General features: G+C 40.4%; 1 protein-coding gene across 4 annotated transcripts in view; it reads right to left on the bottom strand.

Annotated features, from left to right (window-relative positions):
* WARS2 (tryptophanyl tRNA synthetase 2, mitochondrial) overlaps positions 1-19,626 on the bottom strand; it is a 48,382-nt gene extending 28,756 nt beyond the window's left edge. For 2 of the 4 annotated variants that reach the window (XM_048956709.1, XM_048956698.1), the window contains exons 1-2: positions 18,390-19,626; positions 1,547-1,761 (exon numbers count right to left, since the gene is read on the bottom strand). Coding sequence is in view for 1 of the 4 variants with exons in the window: in XM_048956689.1 (XP_048812646.1) it covers positions 18,390-18,536 (147 nt within the window). In the remaining 3 variants the exon portion in view is untranslated. Of the gene's footprint in view, positions 1-1,546; positions 1,762-4,270; positions 4,411-18,389 lie in introns of those variants that run through there. The other 2 variants (XM_048956719.1, XM_048956689.1) reach the window with 2 other exon arrangements.
* Between the last annotated feature and the right edge of the window lie 2,095 nt (positions 19,627-21,721).

Here is a 21,721-nt window from a genome sequence, read left to right as displayed (position 1 = left end):
CATTTCCTATTCTCATGTTCCTATCTCTCTTCATTCAGCTCAAACTCTGATGCTCCCTCCCTCCTTCCTTTCTATCCACAGTGCTGCTTGCTTTCCAGCTTTCCAGATTTATATGCCTGTTTAATCACACTATTCTACACAAGCTACAGCTGCCTACAGCCCCTCTCATTCTCTTCTCCACATAGTTTTGCACCTCCCAAGTTCTCAGAGTATTTTCTCCTCCTGCTCATTCTTTCCCATGCCCTGCTGCCCAGACAGCACAGCACATCAAGACAGTAGGGAGGCAGTGAGTTAGGAGGCTACTACTGCTTTGAACGCAGTGACTTTACAGACAGTGATTCCAAGCTGCACTGTTAGAATACTGAAGAAACTTTGTGACATTGTAGAAACCTACTGTGGACATGCACCAAATAAAGTACATTTAGATGACTGTGTTAAAAGATGGTGCAGAAACGTGCACATCTTTTGACTGTAGCATAGACAAAGACAGTATCAAGTGAGATGTCCTCCTGTTATTGCTTCATTTCCCTTGGTGCTCTGAAGCTCATGCTGCTCCAGAGCACAAACAACTCTACCCCTCGGGGTAAGTGTCTGCTGTACCAGAAAGCTGGGATCACGGTGCACTTCACACAGGTTTGCTTATCAGGGCCTTGACTCAAACACAACTGGCACTTTAAAACTGTGGAGGACAGCTCTACCCATGAGCCTCCTCAAGCCCAAAGCCTTTTAGTCTCTGAACTCTTGTAGTCTCAGTGCCCAAAACACGGTCAGGATCTTCTCAGATCACTGCCCACTTTGTAGATTAAGTCACTCTGAACGTATCAGTTGTATTGGTAAAACTGTCCCCTGAGGGGAGTACAATATTCTCAAATAGATGGTACAAATGCAATAGAGACATTTTAACAGACAGTCCAAAATCATTTTTCACTAACAAAATCTAAACATTGGTGTCTCAGTATACCTTGCAAGTTCAAGCTCTGCCTTAACCCAAAATTCTTGAAGGGTGACAATGAGCTAATTAAAGATGGGTACAACTATAAGTTAATATATGCTGACACATTACAAGTCGGAAAGAAAACGTCCATGCACAATGTAAAATGGACGCAATTTAAAATAAACAGAGAACAAAGTTTTCTGTCTACCCAGGAAACAGTCTACCTGTGAATGCAAGCACAGCATCTTTAATGGTGCCTCTGTGTTCAAATGGTAAACAACTACTTATAAAAGGTTTGTTCAGTGTACGGGCAATAAATAATCAGTCAAGCATGAGAATCAAACAGTAGCAGCATTATAGCAAGTCAAAGTTCAGCAATTTCTTAAAGTATGGAACTTACAGAAACAAGTAAATCCAATAATAAAAACTGAGCGAGGCTATACTAGCAAATCAGTACAAAGAACAAATCCACACTGGCTCCCAGCTGAGAGACCAGTTGACTAGAAGTCTTTCATCTTTAACTCCTTTGATTCTCTTCAACAACATAAAACATGAGATGTTCAGCAAATTGCGTTAGCAGAAGTCTATATTAAAAAATACAAAAATACCCACCCTTAAATGAATCTTGAATTTCCAACTCTAAAAATATACAGAGAACATTGCTCCTTTGGAGAGAGTTTACATTCGCTGTTTGTTCACCCCATGAGAAGCAGCAGGCAGCAGAGCAGCGTGGCAGGGGAGGGCTGCCTGGTACCATGAAATCATAGCACTGGAATGTGCTTCAGCAGAGCTGCTATGTCAGGAGATGGGAGCTGCGTGCACTGAAGCTGGAAAGGGATGAAAACAAAAGGAGTGAAGACTTCCCAAAGGGGCAGAGCGAAAGTCACAAGACATGAAGTTTCAGCCCATAGGCACTCACTCATTCAGATATCTGCAGTGAGCACAGTGTGAGCCTGCTGGTCCTGTGTTTAACTCTGCATGGTGTGTGCACCTACACCATTAATGCTTTATGTAAACCCACGCTCCTGTCAAAAGCATGGTATCCAACAAGTGTTTTAACATGTATTACTTGTTTTCTCTCCGTAAGACTTCTGCACGGCAACTCCAAAACTCCACGGTGACTTTTCTAGCAGCATTTCTAAATTAAGTTTGGTCTAAAACTTGTTAAAGTGCACATGTTCTCTTACCTCTTCACTAGGGAATCAACACTGCTGCTCCTCTTATTGGAAAACTGACAACATGGAAATGCTTCTGAACTACCAGGACTAAGTGTTGTGTTCCTGTCCTGACGCAAATCCTCACATCTACTTTGAAAGCAAAAGGCCATACTGGAAAAGACAGTTGCTTCAAACTCCAGTCCTGCTGTCTTGGGCCAAAGCTCAGCTTTTCTCAGTAGGCCACGCTGCAGTCAGGAGTCAAGGCCTCACTTTGGCCGTCAAATACACCCTCATTCCCTGCATGTATCAGACAAAGAACGAGAGAGCTCAGCAAAATCCCTTCTACAATTCTAGTAAATCCCCCTTTCCTTCTCCAGGCTGAGCTGCACACCTCAGAAAGCAGAGACAGGCCTCTCTTGATGAGCCCACAGAGACACTTCCAAACTCTTCAAGCAGCCCAGCAGCACAACCTCCCAGCACAGCCATGCGGTGCTTTGGATGCTACTAGCTGCACACGTTGCTTTTCCAATTGTGTTTAAAAGCTTTTTGCAACCTCCAGAGCAGGATGTCATATGCTTCTTAAACTATTTGCAGCTGTAGAAGAAATTTGACAAAAAGTTTCTCTATTTCATTCCATGACTTTCAGCTGACTCAAATTTACTTCGTTAATAGCCTCTAATTTAGACATCTGTACAATCCAAATACGTGTTATTCAGATATATGTGTATTTGATACCATGACAATATGACCATTACAGAATATCTTTTTAAAAGTTGTACTGTCCACATGAAACATTTACAAACAAAATTTTGCACTTAAATACTCTGTAGTCTTTTTAAAAGAATCTGTGGAAACGTTTTTCTTTTGAATTAAACATTACAGACTCTGAAAAGAGCTTAGAAGTTATGGAAATATACAAGTAACCACAATCTAAAACTGTTTTTACCAAACTAAAAATTCAGTGGAAAGCAATAGAAGAGCTCATCACTGCAAACATTTCATTCTGTCACTGATCATAACAATAAAGGGCTCTTTCCATGAGCTCAGCACCACATCTGCAATGCTTAAAAGGGCAATTCTTCTTTTGTTTATTAGTATAAGAAGCCACCTCTGTCTCTTTTAAAATTACAGGAAGTTGCTAATTTTATTAATTTTTTTTTTGTAGATTCTGCACCAGGAAGAATTTATTATTATTATTATTTTAATTGCTCAGGATAGGACCCAGGCAAATATGAACTGTCATCATACCAGAAGGCAAAGCACGGACACAAAATCTGGCAATTTAGTGAGGGAACTAGTGATTGGGAAGCTTCAAACTGCACCCACTCAAAAGAAGAAAACAATTCAAGCCTCTGAAAGTGCTGACAGTGATAGTGAAAATATTCAAGCAGATCAACAAAATTTTGGTGAGCCAGTTCTTAGCATCCTTGTTATGCCTGTCACATTTAGCTTGAGGAATTCAAAGAGAGCTGGATTGAAGTTAGGTACACCTATCAGGCATGGTCAACAGATAATTGCTTCTCACATATGTTGTAAAAGCAGTCATAACACAGTTCATCTGTTTCTCAAAGGAGTTATGCAATAAAATCAAGTAAAAGCATTCATAGAGATTAAGACCCGCTTCTTTATAACTCCACATAAATATTGCCATCACACACTTGAAATGACATCAGATGAGTATACAGCTAAACGATAAGGAAAGCTCATGCTACTTTCATCTTTTGCTTATTTTTAAAAACTGAAAAAGCTAGCATCCATTCAAGGAGATAGGAGAAAGCTGCTGATAGGACTGCTTTTTCCTTTTCATTCAGGATAGGGGAATGCAACAGACCACAAGATTATGACATTGATTCCAACCTAGAACAATGGAGGCAGTACAACTCAGCTTTTCAGTCTACTGGTACTCAGTGAGGGGGGAGATGGACATTTTCAAGACCTCCCACTGGCCAGATATAGAGAGATACAAATCAACTCTTCAAGAATCTTCTGCTAATTGTATCCCCTAGGTAACTGAAGGTAAGGACAAAGCTTCTAAGTAATTGATTTCTTTAGTCTATATTCATAATTCTAACCCAAGAAGCTGACTGTTGGGAGATACACCTCTGCAGCTATGTAACGTATTTAACAAATATTTTCCATTTAGTGTAATTTAAAGAAAAAGTTTTGCTCACATGCTCACCTTCGGACTGAAGAAGCAGCAAGAGATTTCAGGCCTATAAACTTCACTACCACAGAAGACAATGGCAGCATTACAATAGCTGTAATACAACAACAGCTGCAGCAGAAATCCCTCTGCAACCCACCCTGCTGTGAATGGTGTCCATTCACATGCTATAGCATTTAGCCCCCTGCTTTATTTTGATAGCCATGCCGTCGGGGCAGAACAGGTGAAGAGCCAAGCGCAGCCCACAGCATCGGAGCTAATTCTAAACACAGGTGGTGGGCAGGACGGCAAGAACAGGAAGTTGAGAGGAGAATCACTGCTGACACGAACGACAGGCAAGATTGATGGCTTCCCTCTCTAGTTTTCCCCACTGTGTTGGCACGCAGGGGGTGGGGGAAAGGGACGGAGAAGCTGCTGTGCCGGCGACATAACACACCGCACAGCCGCCTCAGTGCGAGCACTGATTAACGAGGCTGGAACGACTCAGGAAACAGCAAAGGATCATTCACAGACGTTGCTCTTCTCGTTACAGTTTTATCTGCGGCGGTTCATTTAGCTCTCATTCTCCTGAGCTGCAGCAAGTTCAAAGTTGGCAGAGGAAAAGCAAACGTGAAAGTCAGAAGGAAGAAAGAGCAGTATTAAGTAAACACAGACTTGAGTTAAACACACAAATTAGGTATTTGGAAATTTCAAACATGAAGATCCTCCCAACAGGGATCAAAAAGGGAGGAAGAAAAAACAAAAATGAAAAGCTTGCCTCAGCCTCGGAGACAAAAGAAATTCTTAGGCTGACACAAGTTCCCAACTACTGCAACTCTTGCATCTGTCTAGGATTTTTTATTTCTCTCATTAATACTTTGCAACTTCAAAGCTCTGAAGTGATATGCTGGCCTGCTAATCTTGGCGTAGCAACAACCTGTCTACAGCCAGTTATTCGGCAGCAAAAAGCAGGGGACCCAGAAGAGCCAGATTTTACTAGCTAAAACATATATTTTAAAACCTAATTGGGTCGATTTAAGTGTTAATGTTATTAAGATAGGAAAAAAAATTAAAAAGGAAACCTTACAACCTCTACATACTACAACCTTTTCTTTGTTTATTGCCTCTTAAGCAATTACTTCTCCACAAGCGTGGTGCAGATGCCGTTAAAATGTATTTATCTCGATCTCTTAATGCAATACATCAAATTCATCTGGTACAAATGCGATTTCATCACGCTTAATTCTTAAAATTAGCAATTAAAGAGCTAACACTAAATCAGAAAGAAAACATATTTATGCCAGGGCAAGTTTTCAGATAAGTATCTTCTAAGAAGGGATTAACTCACCCTCAGAAACCGAACAAATTTAAGATTTAAAGAGCACTGCCTGGTACCCTTTTCATGAATGTCAAACGTATTTATATTTAAACACAAGTAAGATTTTAATATTTATATTTAAAATGAGAAACACATTTAATGGAGAAACATTTACAGCATATACTAACCCCACTCCATAAATTTAACTCTGCCCTCTAGGGCTAGCAAAAGACTGCAGCACAACTGTGCTGGGGTTAGGCTGCCCTCTCATGCTGCCTCGTTAAAGATGACTAAGCAAAGAGATCCTTTCATGTGGTACGCTGCGTCCCACAGCCGTATTCTCCCATTTGCCTTTATGAGCCCCACGTGCCGCTCAACGTGCTCGCAGCAGCTGTACCGGCAGACACAAGGACTGACTGCCCGCAGCACAGCGCCGCTCCACAGCAGGTACCCCTGGGCCCAGGGCACACAGAGAGCCTTTCCTCCAGCACTGAGTTGAGCAGGTGACACAAACTCTGGCTAGGGGATGCTGAGCCTACAGAACAGAAGAGCTGGCTGCAGAGGTCTGAGGGTGAGAAATGGAGTTTGCCACTGGCAGAACTGCAAAGGTCTATGAACACTTGGCTCAGCGTACGTTGGTTACATCACCAACTGCTGTAACCAATCTCACCCTCAAAGTCTCCCGTGGCAAAGACAATGCTTGATTAGAGTCCTATTTCTTTGGGTGCTGTGCCCTACGACTCTCCTACTGGAAGGACAGCATTCCACTGCACCAGTTTAAAGTAGAGGCAGACTCTGGAGGGACACAGAGTGCACTGTCTGGTTTGAACAGATAGGCACAGAGCTGCAGACTGGCTTAAATGGTTTACGACAGGCAGTGGCCTATCAGCCTTAAAACCATTTATTCAATATAGACTCATAGCACACCCCAACTTAGAAGGGACCCACAAGGATCATTGAGTCCAACTCCTGGCTCCACAGAGCACCAGCAAAACACAGACCCTATGTCTGAGAGCAGTATCCAAATGCTCCTTCAACTCCAACAGCTCGGGGACGTGCCCACTGCCCTGGGCAGCTTGTTTCATACCCACCACCCTCTGGTGCAGAACCTGTCTCTAATTCTGAGCTGCTGGACAAGCGGAACGAGATTTGAGTCTACATTTTGAAAGAGTGATAAAAAAAGGCCACAGTGTGACCAAGTCTAACGAGAGATCTCAGAAATAAGACTAAGGAGCAAAGCTTATAAGAACTGAGGTTTAGTCCAATGGAAGGAAGAGCAAAGATAGACAAGATCTTCAACAAGCCTTAAATACGTAGTCTTAAACATATTGCTTTCGGGATCATGGTTAATAGGATCACAAAAAATGAGCTTAAGTTGCAGTAAGAATGATTCAGACCAGATGTAAGAAAGTCTTTATCAACAGTAAGAAAACATATCAATGGTAAGAAAACATTTCACAAGAGTGTTTACAGAGGTTCTGACTGCCTGCACTAGTGAAATCTTTGTAAGACAATATTACATGAGATATGTTGATAAAGATGTAGGGGCAGCTCATTTTTATTTTGATATAGGAGAATGCCCAGATCATTTCTACGTGGGTCTCTTCCAGTCTTCCGAGTCTATTATTTTATATAGGGATGGTGAATGTTGAAGTTAGATGACCAAGGAGGCAAGGAGTTCCACTTAGATAGGCTAAATATCATGGTAATTAAGTCTTAAGTCTTTCTACTCATATTTAACAAAATTTGAGAATTAAGGCCCAGTCACAAGTAGCAGCTAAACACTGAAATGCTTTGAAAAAACACTGTGTAATGTTGAAAGCTGCCAAATACCAGTTAACATTTACAGCTTGTAGTCTAATAGATACCTGTATATGCGCTGCTTTAATAGAATAAAACTGATAACCAGTGAAGAACTAGCACTTGATTTGCAACAAGAGACAAGCATCACGATCAAAATGTAAGGTCATACTGTATTTATAACTACAGGCTATTAGATATATGAAATGTTGACCTGCCATTTTTAGTATAAAAAACCACTGCAGTCTTAAAAAGAAAAAAGCTAAAGAAGATCCCCATAACTAAATGCTTCCCTCTCAGAGAAAACTGAGAAGTTTTATGTTTTTGATCACAGTAGTATCTAAATGGCTTAAAAACATCTGATCACTGTTCTTCTTCCTCTGACCTCCAGCTGAAATTGAGTTTATTACATCTCTTACATTCTTTGCTTGAATGAGGAGTCTGCATGCTACCAAGATTGCCCTATGAAATATAAACAAAAAGTTACAACTAGAGGGATGCTTTTTAAAAAACATTTTTTGTTTGGAATTTCTATGTTTCTTGAAAATATTGCCCTAGAAGCTCAAAGAGCTGCTGATTTCCTCTCCATTATTTTATTAGGTGATAACCTATAGCAGAAAAAAGTTGCCTTCATTTCACATGGGGGCCAAAATTAACACAGCTGTTTAAAAGCTTTCACATTATGGTCACTGGCTGAAAAACAAAGTTTTAAAATCGCTTGATAACTACTGAGCAGCCTTATAAAGTGGGAGTCTCAGTCAGTTCCATAATGGTGCACAAATGCACAAAGAAAATGCCATAAATGGCCCTCCTTGCCTATGCTTAAGAGAACTTAATCAATTTACATACTTTAGACTTAACGATCACTTTTACCAAGGACTTTGACAGCTTTTAAAATAAGAACTTTTCTTAAGTGAGAAAGGTAGTATTCTGAGACTTCATTGAAACTGATTTTAATCGCTGGAGCTTGGTCCAAAAATCACCAAGTTTGGCTGTCTCCACAGAAAGGACAAACAAGAAATGAAGAATGGACAAGGAGAACAAAACCAGGGAGGTTCGTTCATTCTCAGGTTTTGCCCTCGAAGAGCACGCAGCCAGAGCACATTCCCGTGCCAGGAACACAGAAGCTCATCCGGATGCTTCAGCTAAGATCCTAACACTGATCCCTGAGATTAAATGCTCAGTTGAAGCTGTATTCTCTTCCTAAGGAATTTAAATTTGGATTGAAGATAGGATGCACACAGTATCTGGATTTCTACTGCCTATGCTTGAACAAGCAGGCAAATATCTATCAAATTTAGAACTGCTGAAAATTTCAGTATATAGAGCATATTCTTTGCTTACAAGAGAAGAAGTTCTTGAAGGACTGATATCCAACATGCACTAGCATTTTTTGTCACTAGTACAATCAAATGCTGTTTAAAAAACAGTCTGCCCTTGGTCATGAACCATTTAAAGAATGTGAAACAAAAGCAATACAAATAAAGACTTGTAACAGTACAATAGCACATAGAAGTTTGCATAACATAGCCTTTGAGATTAGAATAGCTGCAGCACACACCATCCATGCTGCGGCATACGATAGTCACAATCCGGCTTGTGATGCACCATGAGGCCAGAAACATCAAGTGAAAAGATCCCTAGCTCTGTGTGACACTCCATTGTTTTAAAGATGTGATCTCCATCACTGACTTAAACTGTACTGCTCAAGCTTGCCGATAGGAAACCAGACAAATTGCCAACTCTCCAATTCAAATGTACTGTTCGTATGAAGTAGACTGCTTGTACTGAAGCTGTCCATTCTTCGAGTTCTTGTATGCTTCTACTACAGACTTACAACCAACGTTTCATGGCCAATCATAAAAAAGATGCTCTGAAGAGAGATGCCACCTTTGGTTGTTCTGACCTGGCTTAATGCTTGATGAATACGCAAAGCGCTGACATTGCTTTAACTCCACAAAGATGTCAAATGTAGGTATATCCTTAAAACAGCGCAAAGAAAACAACGGTACACATGTATAGAGAGCAGAAAGCATATGCAGTCTTGGTGGTAGCAATTACATGGGCTAATTTGTTGCCAGCAGAGATGCAAAATGAGATTCGGTTAGGAATTCAGAGGGCTGGACCCTTCATTCCCCTTGCATAAGCAACAAAGAGGCTTTGAAATGTCTGAAACTGTTTTGTTCTTCCATGCAAAAGGAAAGCACCCTATGGATGCCTATTAACTAAAGTCTTTCCACATCTTGGCAAGTATGTGATTTCAAGAAAAATATTTGTAAATGGATAACCCAATTCAAGCAGAAGTCAAAGACCACCTTTGAAAGGAACTTTGATGTGGCTATAAAAAGATTATATTTAGGAAGGATAGAATAATGCGGTTCTGTCGTCAGAAGTTTGTAACTCCCTGTAATTCTTTGCTGATGGTAATGTAAAAAGCGATGCTGGTAAGCAGAAAAGAGAATGCCCATGAGACCTTCTAGGATTAAGGAAGAATCCCTGACAGAACTGTTTCTGCTGTTGTATAAGCTCAAACCAGGCCATGTTAGCAATCTTGCTGCCAAAGGTCAGAAATATTAGAGTATCTACAAGCATGAAAAAAGCATCAGAAATACTTGTGTGAATCACTTGGAAATCTGAGTCTTACTAACACGAAAATGTTGAAATATTGCTTCCAAGGCACAGCTACATGGCAAATGTCAAACTACACACCCGGCAAAAGGAGAAATTGTGAAGATACTAGAAACTCAAATTCCAAGTGACATCAACAGTCAAGCATCTGGACTGTGAGGATAACATTGCGAAAACCAAGGTATAACAATGTTTGATTGTCACAGGCAGTATGTGACCAGAAGCAATAGTAAGAACACTGCACTGACTGGGTTCAGAATCAGATATTAATACTCCAACTGACACAGTGGGAGTACAGATGCAATCTTATCTCACTCTTTTTTTCTGAATCTTCTGAGAATTAGAAGAGTTATACAGGAGTTATGAGCCTCAGAAATAGAAACTCATCACTACCTAACCTTGGGAACTTTTTATATGCAGGAACTGAATAATTGACACACAGCTAGGTGCGATTACTCCTTCTTGAATGCTCAGTGAGAAGCACTAAAGTCACCTTCTAAAGTCACCTTCTAACCTGTACTGCATGGCTCCAAACTCCTTATCTGTAAAGAAGGCAATTAAACATTTCTAACTTGTTCAATTACGAAAGTGCCATCTAAATACAAATGGAGAATAACTGAGTTTTCTTCTGCTTGGTTACAAAGAAATCATCATCATACTTGTAGTTCATTATAACATAACCTGTGTGCAATCTACGAAATATGAGGAAACCTCTCTCAACAGTCCTTGCATGTAACGCTAACTCTTTATTCAGGCATCATGCAGACATCACTGAAGCTATGAGGTCAGCTTTAACTCTGCACTGCTTGTGACATCTCCAGGCTGTGCTAGGGCTTGCTTCCACAATTCAAAAAACTCTTGAAGTTAGAAGTTAAAAACAGACATTTTATTTCTAGTAGAACCATGTATAAAGCTCACATACCTCCTTCCCATTGCAGGTAGAACTGCAGCATAAGCTCAGGGTGGATAACTTCAGAGGCAAAACTGCATTGAAGTGTGTCCACTGGATGCACAGATTTGCTTGATACAACATAGAATGGTAAAATCTGCCTACACAATTTGTCTGAGCTAGGGACTCCAGGAATGGCATTGTTAAAATTAGTGACAGTCAACGGCTAAAATAATGAGAAAGAAAACAATTTCAATTCACTGCTTACAACCTCAGCAGAACTCAAAAAAATAAAATAAAATAAAATAAAATAAAATAAAATAAAATAAAATAAAATAAAATAAAATAAAATAAAATAAATCAATGATCTAAAGTGACTTAACTGACTTCATGTCTTGGAGTTTTCTTCAGCTTCTGATTCTGCAGTAATTTGAGTTCACTCCACAAAATATTTGTTCATTTAACCCTAGAGTCCTAGGATAAACCACAACTTGTGTCATGGAAAAAGCAATTGTTGAATGTCTAGAACAGCACTTGCCCTATTAATAAATGGAAATCCAATACACCAAAGAAATAGCAATAAAATAAGATCCCCTTTTTGTGATCTAGAGACAGAAGTGATCCACCACAGACTGTGTAATTCACAAAACATTTATCCAATATACACCAGAAAAATTTATGCACAACTTCAACATCCAGGACTGCCAGTGTAGCATCTTTCATTAAAGCCACTCTGCAAAACCAAGTTAATAAAAACAGAAGTCTCTCAAGAGAAAAAAAAACAACAAGAGACTCAAAGCAAGAGCCAGAGGGGAAAAGAATGGTGGGACTCAACCCAAGCTCTGCCAAGACACAAGAATAAAGGGCTGTTTCCTGCTAAAACATTCTACATTTGCCAGACTTTGTTGTTAGAACTCTACTCTGGAAATGAATAGGGCCACTTCACTCCTCAAAGATCCTTCATTTTTGTCTACATTGGGGGGGCTCTCTCCTGTGCAGCTGTAACAGTAGCCAAAAATCTACTACAGACAAAGCATTAAGCAAGGCAAATTAGGAAAAGTCTCTCTACAATAGGAATTCCTAATAGCTTTGTGTGGAAACCTGAGTTTTCTCAAATCCAATGAAGACCCAGTAAATGCTCACTGCATACTAACTTCCTTTCGCCTCTGAAAACAGCATGCAACCTCAATGTTTTGCTCTAGCATACAGAACACCTCCAATACTATCTGAAAGGTAAGTCAGCTTTCCTAGAAGATTCAGTACAACTTACCTAGTGACTAAAATTAAAACCAGTGATTAGGAAAAACTTCCTTTCCAAACGGGATAGGAGATGCTAAAGGTTTCAACCTCTGGATTACACATGTTGCTAAATCCAGGTGGCTTCAGGAGGATCTGAACTTCAAATATCTATGCCCATCTGTGCATGAATCCACATAGAAGCTACTCCTATTTGGAAGGCATTTCTCAGGTCTCTTAGATCTTTCAAAAAATCCCACAGATCAGAATATATTGAACATCCTCATACTGGACTCCAGCATACAGCGTAGGTGTTTACTACTCTTTTCCTGAGCCAAAAGCACTTTGCTGCCTCCAGGCTTCCAGAAGAAACAGATGCTATGCCAGGGACTGTCACAACCACAAATCCAAAGTGGGCACTTCAACCCTCTGCTCATCCATCAACCTGAGTATGACTTCTTCAAAGGCTGTTCTGAAGCTGATCTGCTGCAGCAACCTGTGTACAAGTACAGCTTGTTCCATGCATCTGGGGATTAATTTCCCCAATGGATGAGTGACCCCTTTGTGACAGCAACAAATTCAAGATGGGAGCGCCTTGAAATAGTTTATAGAATCATAGAATCACCAAGGTTGGAAAAGACCTAAAAGATCATCCAGTCCAACCGTTCACCTATTCCCAATAGCTCCCACTAAACCATGTCCCTCAACACAACATCCAGCCTTTCCTTTCCTTACAATTAACTCAGAAAAAAATCTGAATGATAATAAAAACTATGCTCTATCCCACTACAGTTTTAAATTCAACTTTTTAGGTCCTTAAGGAGCGTGTGGTGATTTCAGTTACTGCCTTTCTCCATAACCCATACTGTAGTATAGATAAAAATGTTAAAGATTAAATTTGCAATCTGAAAAAAGGCATTTTAGTGGTTGTCTTCATTTTTTTTTCTTTTTTTTTTTTTTTTTTTTAAATCTTCAATGCCTTTTTCACCATCATATTCATTAAAAAAAATACGAAAAATGACCGATCATCAACACAACCAGTATAGTAATAATGATGTGATCAGGCAGCCTGAATAAAGAAGGAACAATACTTCATCAAAAAGTGAATCATATTTCATCACAGCAACTAGTCTGAAGTTCTCTTATTAAATTACTAAGAATAATGGACAGAACTGCTGAGGTTCACAAAGGGTTAGTAAAGTATCAGTAGACCAAAAAAGGACAAACATCTCTGTCTCCAAGATAACAAGAGAAGAAAAGAAGCCTGGGAGGTATTCTACTTAACATCAATTTGTAATTCTCCAGAATATAACTACAGGGAAAAAAAAAGAACAACATGCAGGCTCAAAAACAGTCAAAAAAAACAACAGCAAACATAGATTTGTTAACAGCAAAGCATGCCAGACTAAGAGTCCAACTTTAGCCTCAAGACACATTAGGCATACAACTCAGCAGTAATGATATTGCCATAGTAAGAGGAACGTGTGAGGGCCAGGGAAAGCTTACTATAAAAGAAGGAAGACCAGGATAGGAAAAAAAGCAGCAGAATAAAATGTTTCTATTTACTTTAAATGATGCTCTCAATATGAAAGGTCACAAAGGTATTGCAATATTCTTACAGTAACATTAGCAGTGATGACTGCCTTGCTACTAGAAAAGAAAAACGGTGCCAAAAGCTCCTGACACCTTCAGGAAGGCAAATAACATCTAAAAGTAGTTTTCACTAGAGGGTGGAGAGGCTGGAATAGGCTGCCTAGAGAATCTTGTGATGTCCCATTCCCAAGGCGTTCAAGGTCAGGTTGGATGAGTGCCTTGAGTGGCAGGGGAGTGGAACTGGATGGGCTCTTAAGGTAATTTCCAATCCAAACCATTCTGTGATTCCAGCTGTGAGCCTGGAATGCAAGCTAGTGATGTATGAGAACCTATAATCAGAAGCAAGACCATATAAATCTTCAACTTTGCTGAGTTAACATCAGAAGTAAACTAGATGTATCAAACACGTTCTGTAGCAAGATTAACGTAGATCAAAATGTCAAATGGCTCCAGTATATGAAGGGGACATATACAATGCTTACTGAACTTATCCCTGACTAATTTAGAAGGCCACTGTGGGGTATAGGGAAGAGATATCTGTCCAATAGCTTAAGTTCACATGCACAAAAATGCTTGGCACTTAGCCACAGGCATTGGTAGCAATGCTGACAAGCAACATTTTCTTCCCATTTACTGTAAACACACAAACAGTTCATATGTTTACCTCATCCACATAGATTTTTTCATCGGTACCCATATACACTTACACTGACAGCAACAACTAGAGCGTTGCTGACAGCACTGGATCTCTGCTAATTCACGTGCTATCTGGTCATACACCAACACCTGACTGACTTACCTTACATTCAATTTTCCTACTGACAGTTTATTTGGATTTCTAAGAATTTTATCTGCAATTCCTTGATGTACCTATTAGTTACTGTTTTTAAGAGTGCCTCATCAAAGAAACAAACTTGATGAAAAGATCTCCCATTGATGAAGAATAAATCAAGGAATTTGAAAAGAAGGTCTCAGAACTCAAGATACTCAAAATATAATTAATCTTTCCAACAAATGGTATTTTCTTCTTAGGTATATATATTAGTTGCATATTCTAGCTGTGTAGCAGAAATACATAGAACACTAGGTAGAGAAATTTTTCCACAGCCAGCTAAACCTAGCCTGATGGACTGCACACTCCAGTGAAACACAGCTGAAATCACAGAAATTGTGTTTTCTAGTAACCATGACAGGACTGCCAAATGCTTAAAACATCAAATCTTTAAGGGCGACAATAAGTACATACTGCTGAAACTTGAGGACAAATGCATTTCCAGCTTCAAATTTGAATATTCTTCATTAGCACACAGCAGATATATGATGCATTCCAAGCTGTCAATAGTTGAACTAAACGAAGCCTGGCAATAGGAAGAGCGTAAATTAAGAAGACAGTTTTTCTTTCTTCATAATAGAGTGCAATTCATTCCAGATAGCCATAAGAGGGCACTTATAGTGAGAGGAAAATGACAAAAGCCCAGAGCATATTGGACTTGCAAATTTGAAAACAGAATAACAATTTAAAGTTCCACTGCTGTTTGAGGGAGTGTCTGGGGACAAACAGCAATACAACACTAACTTTGAGCTTCTTGGCTTTTAAATTAAAAGATTTAATTGATAATACGAAGGAAGTATATTCTTACATACAGACCACATGTAAATTAGATAACAATAAACAGGTAATAAAAATCCTGACGAGCTACTTAGAGCAACAGAAGAAATTCAAGTCAGAGAGAATAGCTATCAAAAAGCCAAGTCTGCTCTGAGCACACCTGTCTATTATGTAGAAGCCTTTGCTAGAGGAATGACAGCAGGAGAGGTTATCTGCTAGGATACCAAGTGAATCCCAAAGAGCTACCAGCAGTAGTTGGAAAGACATACAAGCCTTTTTACTATTTTGGAGTTTCCTATTCTAAAAATGAGGAGACATTTGAGGCACCTTTGCAAGATCTGCATTTGCTTGCTTTGGCAAATTACAGGGACACTGTATTCAAAACTTGAAGTGTTACAAAGCTAGGAAGATGTACATAAAATCAAAACACCTAAAGGAATGGAAACAGCTATCAAGCTTATTGAGTACTCCACATCAAGACTTCAGAGTAGTCTTATATATAATTTATTTTTGAAACAACAAAAATCTAAAATATACGTGAAAACCTTATTTCTCACCCATACTAACCTCCAGTAAATCATAAGAAGCCTTCAGTTACTAAGTGAAACACTACTTAGGAAAGTTTTCTATGGGATAACAGGTTCTCCTTTCCATCCCATTCTGCCTCCTCAGACTACTCCTCCATAAAATAGGAGTAAAAATAAAATAAAATACTCCTATAAGATAGAACCGTCAAAGGCATTTGCATGCCATTAACTGTGTTGATAAGCAACTGAAATGTGCTCTCATTTTTAAAATATAACCTTAAAATTCCTAGTTCTGAAATCATTCATTCATCCCTGCAACTTGTAGTTTACTCAGGCTTACCAAAATATACACAACTTTTTTGTGTATTACTATGTTTTTCACTTGAAGTTTTCAGAATTACAATTTTATGATTGAGAGAAATAGACAAGAGTTTCTGCAAGGTCACAGAGACATCAACAATGAGAAAATGAAAGCCATATTTCATCTTCCACTTTTCCTACTTCTCCTCACAAGCAACCTGAAATGCATCTGCCCTGACACCTATTCTAGATGAAGTGTTCCATTTCAGAAACATAGAACATCAGTGAGGATGTGGATGGTGATTTTCATGAAAAAGGCAAGTGTCCAGATAGAGAAAACAAATATTCCCTGAGATGAGGCAACATTAGTATTATCCGCATGAGATTATTTTAATCACAGAATCACAGGGTTGAAAGGGACCTCGAGGATCATGAAGCTTCAACCCCCCTGCCACAAGGCAGGGCCACCAACCTCCCCATTTAATATTAGACCAGGCTGTCCAGGGTCCCATCCAATCTGGCCTTGAACACCTCCAGGGACAGGGCATCCACAACATCTCTGGGCAGCCTGTTCCAGCACCTCACCACTCTGTAAAGAATGTCCCCCTGACATTCAACCTAAATCTCCCCTCCCTCAATTTAAAACAAGACCTGGACAGGCTGGAGAGCTGCGCAGTAAGAAACCATATGAGGTTTAACAAAAGCAAGTGTAGTCTTGCATCTGGGGAGGAATAATTGCAAGCACTGGTATGGGTTGGGGGATGGCCTGCTGGAGAGGAGCTCTGCGGAGAGGGACCTGGGTGTCCTGGTGGGCGACAGGTTGGCCATGAGCCAGCAGTGTGCCCTTGTGGCCAAGAGGGCCAATGGCATCCTGGGATGCATTAAAAAGAGCGTGGCCAGCAGGTTGAGGGAGGTGACCCTCCCACTCTACTCTGCCCTGGTAAGGCTTCATCTGGAGTACTGCGTCCAGTTCTGGGCTCCCCAGTACAAAAAAGACAGGGATCTCTTGGAAAGAGTCCAGGCCACAAAGATGGTGAAGGGCCTGGAGCATCTCCCCTATGAAGAAAGGCTGAGTGAACTGGGTCTGTTCAGCCTTGAGAAAAGAAGACTGAGAGGGGACCTGATCCAGGTCTGTAAATATCTAAGGTGTGGGGGGCAGAATGGCGAGGACAGACTCTTTTCAGTGGTGAGTGGAGGCAGGACAAGGGGAAACGGCTGGAAACTGCAGCATCAGAAGTTCTGCACAAATGTGCGCAAGAACTTCTTTACAGTGAGGTGACGGAGCACTGGAACAGGCTGCCCAGGGAGGTGGTGGAGTCTCCTTCTCTGGAGATGTTCAAGACCTGCCTGGATGCCTACCTGTGCGACCTGGTGTATGGAACCTGCTTTGGCAGGGGGGTTGGATTCAGTGATCTCTGGAGGCCCCTTCCAACCCCTACAATTTTATGATTCTGTGAAAACCATTTCCCCTTGTCCTGCAATATTAATTAATACATTAATTCTTCCACTCATTGGCATGTCAGATGTCAAGCTGTATAAAGAATCAGATTACTAAAGCAAATAGCTCACAGAAAGCAAACTTTGTGAAGGAGGATGACTCCAAATTGCATGCTCATTGGGTGCTTTCCTGTATACCTGGATGATTGCTTCGGGAATCTCTCCAAATGCAATCAGTGCAATTGATTGCTCCTTTCCCAGATAAATCAGTAACTCTTATATACCAAGTTAGTACAGGAGGATGAAGAAAATTCCTTATGGTTACACTCAAAACACATGAAGCACTTTAAGCACAGTCATAGAATCACATGAATTGGAAGGGGCCTTTAAGGATCACCTCGTCTAAGTCCCCTGCAATGAACGGGGACACCTATGGCTACATCACATTGCTCAGAGTACAGCCCAACCCTGAATAACTCCAACGACGGGACATCCATCACCTCTCTGGCCAACCCATCCCTGTGCCTCACCACACCTATCGTAAAAAGCTTTTTCCTTACATCTAAATCTAAATCCCGCACCCCTGGACTCCTGGCCCCGTAGCGACCCAAACGCTCCAGAGCAACCGGCTGGAGGCGGGCTGCCGGAAGATGCCGCACCGCCCATCAGCCCCCGCGCATGCGCACAGGCGGTAACAGGGAGGGCCGGCCGCACGCTGGGCAGGCGGCGGATGGTCTGTGCTGCGAGCTCACACACAGCCTGAGAGGCCGCGAATGTCCCGCGCGGCGCAGGATGCGGGCAGAACGGCAGGTCGTTACCTGTGCGAGGGTCCCGCGGTGCAGGGCCCGGATCACGCCGCCCGGTGTCGCCATGGCGAAGGCGGGAAGGGGCGGGGGTGAATCAGGCCTGAAGTGCGGAAACGTCGGCGCATGCGTCCTAGTGTGGTGCTCGTGCGGAGTACGCATGCGCAGCCCTGAGAGGCAGTTTGTGGGCGGAGCTGCAGGAGGGGCGGTGACGGGACGGTGCGGATGGTTAATAGCTTTTTTACGTTTTAAAGCGGTGTTTTTACCGGGCGTTGCGTCGTAACTTAGGTTTATTTCCCAATACTACAGCATAAAATGTCAAAAATCTGCTTTTGCAAGTGTGTAATTACCAAGGAGGAAGCTTTGCAGCACCGCCTAAATAGAAATGCTGTAATGTTGCTATCAACCGGATGTTGGTTTCAGGCAAAGCGATGAAGAATAAAGCTCTGTGGGTTCCAGTGGTAAGAGGTTAAAGAATGAAGGTACAGATCATAGGTATTAATTCAATACGTGTAGCTGTACAAAGGCAATACCTCTCAGGCGTTTTCAGTATCTTTGAATTAGTACCTCAGAGCATTCTAATTAAACTTACCAGGAGAGCACACATTTAACATACTAAGGGCTGATTAGCTGACAGCTTTCCAAAAGTACTGGTCGAATTTGAATTGGGAGACTTTTTAGTGGACTTCTGTGGTGAACCTCTGCAGTAGCCCTTGCTTTACCCTACTCAGTAGGGTCAATGGTGATCTAGAATATACTGAATAATTCATAGTTGAAATCTGCCCTTGACACAAGTAAATAACAGCAGAAACTTGGCCATCACTCAATTCATTCTGGTAATCAGAGTATGCCAAAACAAAATATATTTAAAAAAAACAAAACTGAAACTGTAATAAAAACATGAATTCAGGTACTTGTTTTTTTTTTCCTCTTCAACCAGAACCAAGTCTGAAATATTACTTTGAAGTCTTTGCTGAAAGACCTAGAATTTGTGTTGGACAAATAATTATATCTACTGCAATCCTGTTTCTGAAATGATGAATTAAGTTATTTTTCTTACTACTGGAGTATTGAACACTAGATACAAAGTTCACTTTGTGTGTCCTTGATTAGGAAAAAATACTGAAAAATTGAGGAAAACCTTGAAGAAAATAGCCATCAAAAGATTCAAGAGATGACTTTGGGATATGCCTAAGTGATGAGTGAAAGGCATGACAGTGCTATCAGCAGAACAGAGTCTACATTTTTTGGAGGGAGGAGGGAGCGGGGTTAAAGTGGTGGGTGGGTAGAAAGACCTCCGTGATAGGGCTATAGGTAATAAAATACGTATTTTCATAAAGCTTTTAAGAGGCAGTGCCTTACACAGGATTCAGCCTTGGTAAACTTAGGGATGTGTGTAGTACTCTAAGGTTTTTGTCCACAGCCTCTTTCTCTTGTTTGACGTAAAAATTAGAAGTTGTTTGGTGGCAGTGGCAGCTGACTATAAAAGGGAGAAATGATTAAAGAAAGTGAATACGTTTCAAAAATCTAAATTTATTCCCTGCCACTTGTCCTAAAGTTCTTGTGTGATGCTAGGCGAATTGTACTTTGCTATCGTATTTCTCTGGTGCTGTCTAAAATGGGGCACGTTCATGACATACTTTGTTCAAGCATATGATGTACAGAGTGATAAATGAGATGGCAGACATTGCTGTATGCAAAATTGTGCATTGCATAATGTGATTTGCATTCATTTTTATTTTTTTTTTAAACAAAGGATGCTAGAAAGATACGAACAAAAAAAGCAAGAAAAGGACATTTTGGTAAACCTGAAATGAGAGAGGTGGGAGACTAGGTGGAATCCAAAGAATACAGAATCAGAGGTGAAGTTGGAACAGGCAAATAAAAAGCACAAGGAATCCAGTCCCTCTCTTCACATTTCTATACAAAGAAAAAAACCCTTCAGACATGTAGGTTGGTGTGGTTTAAAAGCACATCTTTGAAATTTTGGAAAGCCTCGATGAATCCACTACTCCTACCTTTTCATTTTACATATGCTATGGAGGAGTTTGTCCATTTTTATAAATCTGCCTGCTCAACAAAGCTTTAGCTGAACAGCCATTTGAATGCACTGAAGATCTGGCAGAGAGAATGAAAAGATATTATCCTTTGTGTGCTGAATCTGCTGATAGTATCATAGCATCACAGAAAACTATCTTCTGTGAAGTTCATGGAAAAACATTATACTGGTAGCCACTTGGAAACAAAAGCACCTAGAATTTTCTGAAATCTGTAAACCTTTTTTCCCTATGATATACTGGGAAAAAGAAATCTTTCCTACATGTTCTTTTGTATTATTGTCAGTTGTGGTGGCTGTGTTCTTTACATTCATTTTGAATCTGTGTTTCCTGTCATGAGCAGATTAAAAACAGAAGAGAGCAGAGTGAAAGTTTTCTATTGCAAACATCTGTGTCTGAAAAAGGATTGTGTTTCCATGCCCTGGAACATCAAGGGGAAAAGCTTGCCCTCCCCAGACACACACCTTTAGTTTGCAGCAATAAGGAGTTTATAGACAAGGTTGGTTTAGTACAGTAAATAGAAAACCCAAATCTGCTATTGTTTCTGATGCTTAATCCAGCCTGGATGTCTGAGGAGACCTTCAGTCAACATTCCCAGCAGAGATCTATCTTATTTTACATCTGAGAGAATAACTGAATGCTTAACGTATTTTAATGTAGGCAGTGCCTTTAATAACTCATATCCTCTGAATGTGATACTCAGTTTTGTATGCAAATATTGCTTGTCTAGATAGTGTTCTTAGGAACTGTTATTAGAAATGGAAAATGAATGCTCTTGTCTTCCATAAATTAAATTAAATCCACAGGAAGAAAAAAAGTCTGTGTCAGTGAACTTCACAAAGGAAAAACTAGTGCTAATGTATCATCCATATCTGTCTGCTTTGAAAGAACACAAGACTAGAAAAGATGTTGCAAGATCCACAGGGGGCCAGATATACAGTATGCTCTCATATTACCTGCTATTCCTGTAGGAATTTAGCCCTGGAATAAAGGAAATTTATTAGTTTAGATAGTGCCACAAGACCTTCTTATCTCATACATAAATGATCTCATGTCAAAACCTTTGAATACCAATATTCATTCAATGCAAATACTACCCAGATTATATTTTTCTAGATTCCTGAATTTCCTTACCCCATTGTACTTAGAGAATTGGTAAATTGTATGCAAAACTGTAACAAACCTGGGAAACAGTTTAATAAAATCATTCTTTGAAATGGTTATTTAGTCATAATTTTGTTGGGCTCTGTGGAGATTTTGCTGGTAAGGAATAGGATTTCTGAAGTAGAA

Source organism: Lagopus muta, chromosome 1 (genome assembly GCF_023343835.1).
Source record: "Lagopus muta isolate bLagMut1 chromosome 1, bLagMut1 primary, whole genome shotgun sequence".
NCBI lineage: Eukaryota > Metazoa > Chordata > Aves > Galliformes > Phasianidae > Lagopus > Lagopus muta.
The sequence above is the reverse complement of the archived record's forward strand: the minus strand, read 5'-3'. Positions and strand labels throughout refer to the sequence as shown.